General features: G+C 33.1%; 1 protein-coding gene across 1 annotated transcript; it reads right to left on the minus strand.

Annotated features, from left to right (window-relative positions):
- Positions 1-973: 973 nt before the first annotated feature.
- LOC141719504 (uncharacterized) lies at positions 974-4,583 on the minus strand. Its single transcript, XM_074521903.1, has 3 exons — positions 2,110-4,583; positions 1,892-1,968; positions 974-1,254 (listed from the first exon to the last, which is right to left on the minus strand). The coding sequence occupies exons 1-3, from the start codon at positions 4,581-4,583 to the stop codon at positions 974-976; spliced, it is 2,832 nt and encodes a 943-aa protein (XP_074378004.1).
- Between the last annotated feature and the right edge of the window lie 671 nt (positions 4,584-5,254).

Here is a 5,254-nt window from a genome sequence, read left to right on the forward strand (position 1 = left end):
GTTCTTGAAAAACACTATTCACCATCTTCTTCCATGATTTTTAGGAAGAGATTGTGAATGATTTAGGAGCTCAAACTTATAGGATATCCATAACTATGCATAAGGAGTCTTAGATAATTACCTTGCAATTTAACAAAGCTTGGAACTAGGATTTTGATTTTCTTGCTTTGGAAAAGAAGAAAAAGCCGAGAGCTTGATGAAGAATGGTGAGATAATTTTGTGTTTTTGGTGAAAATGAATTGTTGGCTTGGTTGGTTGACATTTTGATTTGTTTTGTTACATTTTTACCATGGTAATTTTTGTGTGGTTCTAATTCAACCAACAACACACTTTGCTTGGTCATGCTTATGTCACCATGTGATGTCACCCTCCCTCATTTGTCCTCTTCTTATTGGTTTGATGACATTATCCTCACTAATCTCTTTGATTAGCTTTTAATTATTTGGCTAATAACCGTTGATCTGTTATACGGTTCGCTTAACTTTCGTTTTCGTTTATCGTTTGAGGGATCATACCCGGGATCTTATTACTTAGGTTCCCTTAACCTTTCTCAATACATTATATTCCTTTTATGATCCTCTATTAAAATCCTTGAATTTAATTCCTTTTTATCCTGTTACCTTATACTCAATTCTTTCGATATCTGGTGGATTTTCGGGAAAAATCAAAGTGTTCGGATTTTGATTCTGACGATCTTTACATACACTTATATAGCACATAGAGTACAAATAATATTCCAGAAGATCAATATAAGAAACCCTACATAGTGTGGCATGAAAAGTTTTCTTATTCATCACAATCAGCAAAACACTATTCATAAGGGTTTCCAAAAATTTCAAAAAAAATTGAGGTTATTACAATAAAATTGATCAGAACACTATTTACTTGTTAATTAAAAAATAACAATATGCAATAACAGAGTGGTAAAGAATATTTAACTTTTTTCATTTCAAGATATTTGACCTTAATATCCTCATGCATCTGATTCCATTTCAGAGGAGGTTTCATTATCATCATCACTTGAACATAATTCTTCATTATTTAAAAACATATATCCGTCGTCATCAATTTCATTTTCTTCATCTCCTTCTAAATCATTATCATCAGCAATATGCTGGTTTTCAGTTCTAGAAAATAAATCAGCAACAAGTTGGTCTGTAAGAGTTACAGCTGCAACATCTCGCCGAACTAAAGATGAACAATCAATTGAATCCTCCACTGGCCGAAAAGGTGGTAGTTGGACTGATTCATCTTCTTGAAATACATCATTGTTGGTATATCACTAACCACTTCAGATGTTTCAGGAATATCATAAACATTTCGATGATTAACTTTTTGAACAAAACGCCAATTTAAACCACGTCTTATATCTAGCAGATAGAAAACTTGTTGAGCTTGGTTGGCCAAAATAAATGGTTCATTCACATACCAATTTGATCCTGTATTAATGGATGTAAGATTATTTTCCTTATACACTGATTTGTCTTTTGGATTAGAGTTAAACCACTTGCAGCGAAATAAGTAAATTTTTCGATCAAAAAGGAATGATAATTCCAGAATCTCAATCAAGACCCCATAAGATAGGATGTTCTCATTATTATGATCCCCTTCTATGCAAACTCCTGAACATTGTGTCCGAAGAGTATCATCATACTCTTTGCAACGAAATCGAACACCATTTACCACACAACTTTGATAACTATGATATCGTTCCAACGGACCTTGAGATAAGGCATACAAATCATCACTGATTATAGTTGGTTTTTGCACTTTCATTTGAGATATCTAAAAAGATAAAGCATATTATATGATATTAGTTGCCACATTAGTAAATCCTGAAATCAGCATTTAACAAAAAAATATTATTAAATCGGCAAATATAATATTTCACCTTCTTCCTGACTCCTTATCATATCATCAATATTTGAATGCGAAATGCCTCTGACTTGCAATATCTTTTTATGATCACTACATACAAGTACCATACGTCAATTAAGCGATAAGTATATTAATGGTATGTAATTAAAAATTTACTATTTATCTATGAAAAAATTCAGCACTTACTCGATATATTCTTGAATATCATCTGCACAGTTGTTTAATATATACCATTGAATGGTACTCTTCCAACTTTGTAGCAACTGAATAGAAGCTGCTCCTAAAAGACGAACACTAGAATTAAAGACTTCTAACTTGTGATTTGTAAGAGATGAATCCCAATTACGTTCAAGTTTAGTAAATTTGGTTTCTATGTTCGAAACATATCTTGTTAAGAAACTAACAGCCTCATCTACAACAAAAGCTTTTGCAATGGAACCATCTAGTCGAGCCATGTTTCGCACATATCGCTTAAACAACCCCATATGGCGTTCCGTTCCAAACATCCATCTTGGAGCAACGGGTCCACCTTGCAATACCTGATCAGGTAAGTGTACGCAAAGGTGGACCATTATGGTAAGAAATGACATCGGAAATATTTTCTCCAACTTGCATAAAATTATAAAAATTCCCTGCTTCAATTCTTCAATATCGGAAATTCGAATTGTTTTAGCACAAATTTTTTGAAAAAATTGACATAGCTCAATCAAAGTGCCACGTATATTCTTCGTTAGATAAGGCAATATAGCAACAGGCAATATCTTGTGAAGTAACACATGACAGTCATGACTTTTCATACCTTTGAGCTTATTATTATCTGTAACGTATCGACTTATATTTGAAGCATACCCATCCGGTAATCTTACTGTGCGAATGAATTGACAAAAACTCTTGCATTCTTCTCTTGTAAAAGTGTAACTAGCATGAGGTTTTTCGTATTTATTAGAAGCTGTCTTCTTTAACCAAAGTTCTTCATGAATGTTGAGATCTTGCAAATCTTTACGCGCTTTCAAGTTATCCTTTGTTTTACCCTCAATATCCAGAAGTGTGCCTACAATGTTATCACAAATATTTTTTTCTATATGCATGACATCAAGATTATGCTGCAGTAAGAGTGTTGACCAATATGGCAAGTCAAAAAGAACACTTCTTTTACTCCAGTTTAATTCATTGGCTCCACGTTTATGTTTTCTAGATGAGTTGTTTGGTGCTTTACCTGGTGTACGTACATGAACTTCTTCCAGTTGCTTCAAAATATCTTCACGAGTAAAAGTTCTTGGAGGACTACTCAACTCACTAGATCCATCATAATCTTTGCTCCTTCTCCATGAATGGTTAGCACTCAAGTAACATCGATGTCCTGTAAAACATTGTTTGTCAGTTATTCTTCGAGATCTTGTATCTTTTAAAAAAACAGGGCATGCTAATTTTCCAGCAGTACTCCACCCAGACAAGTACGCATAAGCAGGAAAATCACTAATTGTCCATAATACTGCAGCTTTCAATTTAAACATACGCCCACCATATGAATCATATGCATCAATCCCATGCCATAACTCTTTAAGTTCTTTAATTAATGGTTGTAAAAACACATCATAATCTTTTCCAGGAGATTTCAGACAAGGAATTAGTAACGACATGAGGTAGTTTGTACCATTCGGGGAAGCCCAAGGTGGCATGTTGTAAGGAATCAATATCACAGGCCACAAACTATAGGATGATGATAGATTTGAAAATGGGTTAAATCCATCTGATGCCAATCCCGTTCGTACGCTTCTGGAATCAATAGCAAAGTCAGGGTAAATGTTGTCAAAGTGCTTCCAAGCAATCCCATCAGCCGGATGGCGTAATATATCAGGTTCCTCTTTACGCACTTCTTTATGCCATCGCATATCTTTAGAAGTGTGTTTGGAACTAAATAATCTCTTAAGTCGAGCTTTCACTGGGAACCATCTAAGTCGTTTATGTGGAATCTTATTTCGTACATAACGACTACACTTACACACTGGACATGATATATCATTTACATTTTCACCGTAGAACAGAGCACAATCATATTGATAAACATCAATTTGCTCATATCCTAAGCCTACTTCACAAAGAAGCTTCCTTGTATGACAATAATTCTCTGGACAGTGATTACCTTCGGGCAATGTATCTTTAAAACATTTTAAAATATCATCAAATCCATTATCTGTTAACTTGTTAAGCACCTTAATATTCATCAACTTTACCACCGTCTTTAAAACATAATATTTACAATTATCATACAAAGGCTTGTGAAGAGATTCAAATATGACATTATACTTATCACTTACATTAAAAGAAGAATCGCCATCAAAATCACCAGTCGGACCAATGTCAAAATACTCGCTACCAATGGTGTCATTAAGACCTGAAGCCAAATCATCGTGTTCTTCTTCCACATTGTTAACTTGAGAATCAAAAGTTGTTTTATTTTCTAAGTCAGCTGCTAGCTCCCCATGATAGTACCAGCGCTTGTAAGTACTTAGAAACCCATTAGTAAGCAAGTGCAAATTAATCATTTTAAGGTTTTGTAATTCTTTATTGACACATCTAGTACAAGGGCATACTACCATTCCTTTTGCATCTAATGATTGTTTCGTGACACTTATAAAATCCTCGATACCATTTGTATATTCACTTGAGAGCTTATCGGGTATATTTATCCATGAGCGATCCATATCCTTCCTCCGCCAAAGAATTTTTTAGCCCGGAACAAATATGAATAGCATTAAAAAAATATTATCATGACTCCATGAAACAATAACTAGAATTCAAATAATCAAATCCTTAACTGATATAAAAAGTATAAAAGAGTGTTAATAACATGAATGCATAACACAGAAGAGGTAGAAATTAAATTGCCTAAGTAGTTGCCACCACATAATGTAGTTTAGACATGTAGTAAAATTAAACCTCTTTCCCCTAATTTTTTAAGAAGAAATCAAAAGTTTTATATTGACATATATATTATGTTCCTATTTTAATTAGTGAACTATCATTCTTGCTTTGTTTTTAAGAAAATCAAAATCTTTTTATTGATATTAATTTATGCTAGTACCTCTACCCGACTATTTTTAATCATAGTTTTCTTGGCTTGTAACAGTCTCCCTTTCTAAATAACTTAGTAGAAGCAATTTTCATTTCAACCATACACAATTTAAGAATTAAATTTATCAGACAATTAAAATATTCAACTTCATTCTCCTGCTTTCTTTCTAATACAAGGCAAGATTAAAATTTGACATCTTCTGGAACATGTATCTTCAACTGATGATCTGACATTTTTTTTTCTAAATACAAGTAAGTAATAATATTTTTGGAAGGTTTTTTGAATATCTTTTTTCTAGGA

Source organism: Apium graveolens, chromosome 1 (assembly GCF_009905375.1).
Source record: "Apium graveolens cultivar Ventura chromosome 1, ASM990537v1, whole genome shotgun sequence".
Taxonomy (NCBI): domain Eukaryota; kingdom Viridiplantae; phylum Streptophyta; class Magnoliopsida; order Apiales; family Apiaceae; genus Apium; species Apium graveolens.

Excerpts from the sequence above, each read along its gene's own strand:
- LOC141719504 (XM_074521903.1), bottom strand. The coding sequence starts at position 4,583 with ATGGATCGCTCATGGATAAATATACCCGATAAGCTCTCAAGTGAATAT. Across the intron at positions 1,969-2,109 it reads TGGAAGAGTACCATTCAATG|TGATCATAAAAAGATATTGC; the intron begins GTATATATTAAA and ends ACTTGTATGTAG. Across the intron at positions 1,255-1,891 it reads GATAAGGAGTCAGGAAGAAG|AAGATGAATCAGTCCAACTA; the intron begins GTGAAATATTAT and ends ATGTATTTCAAG.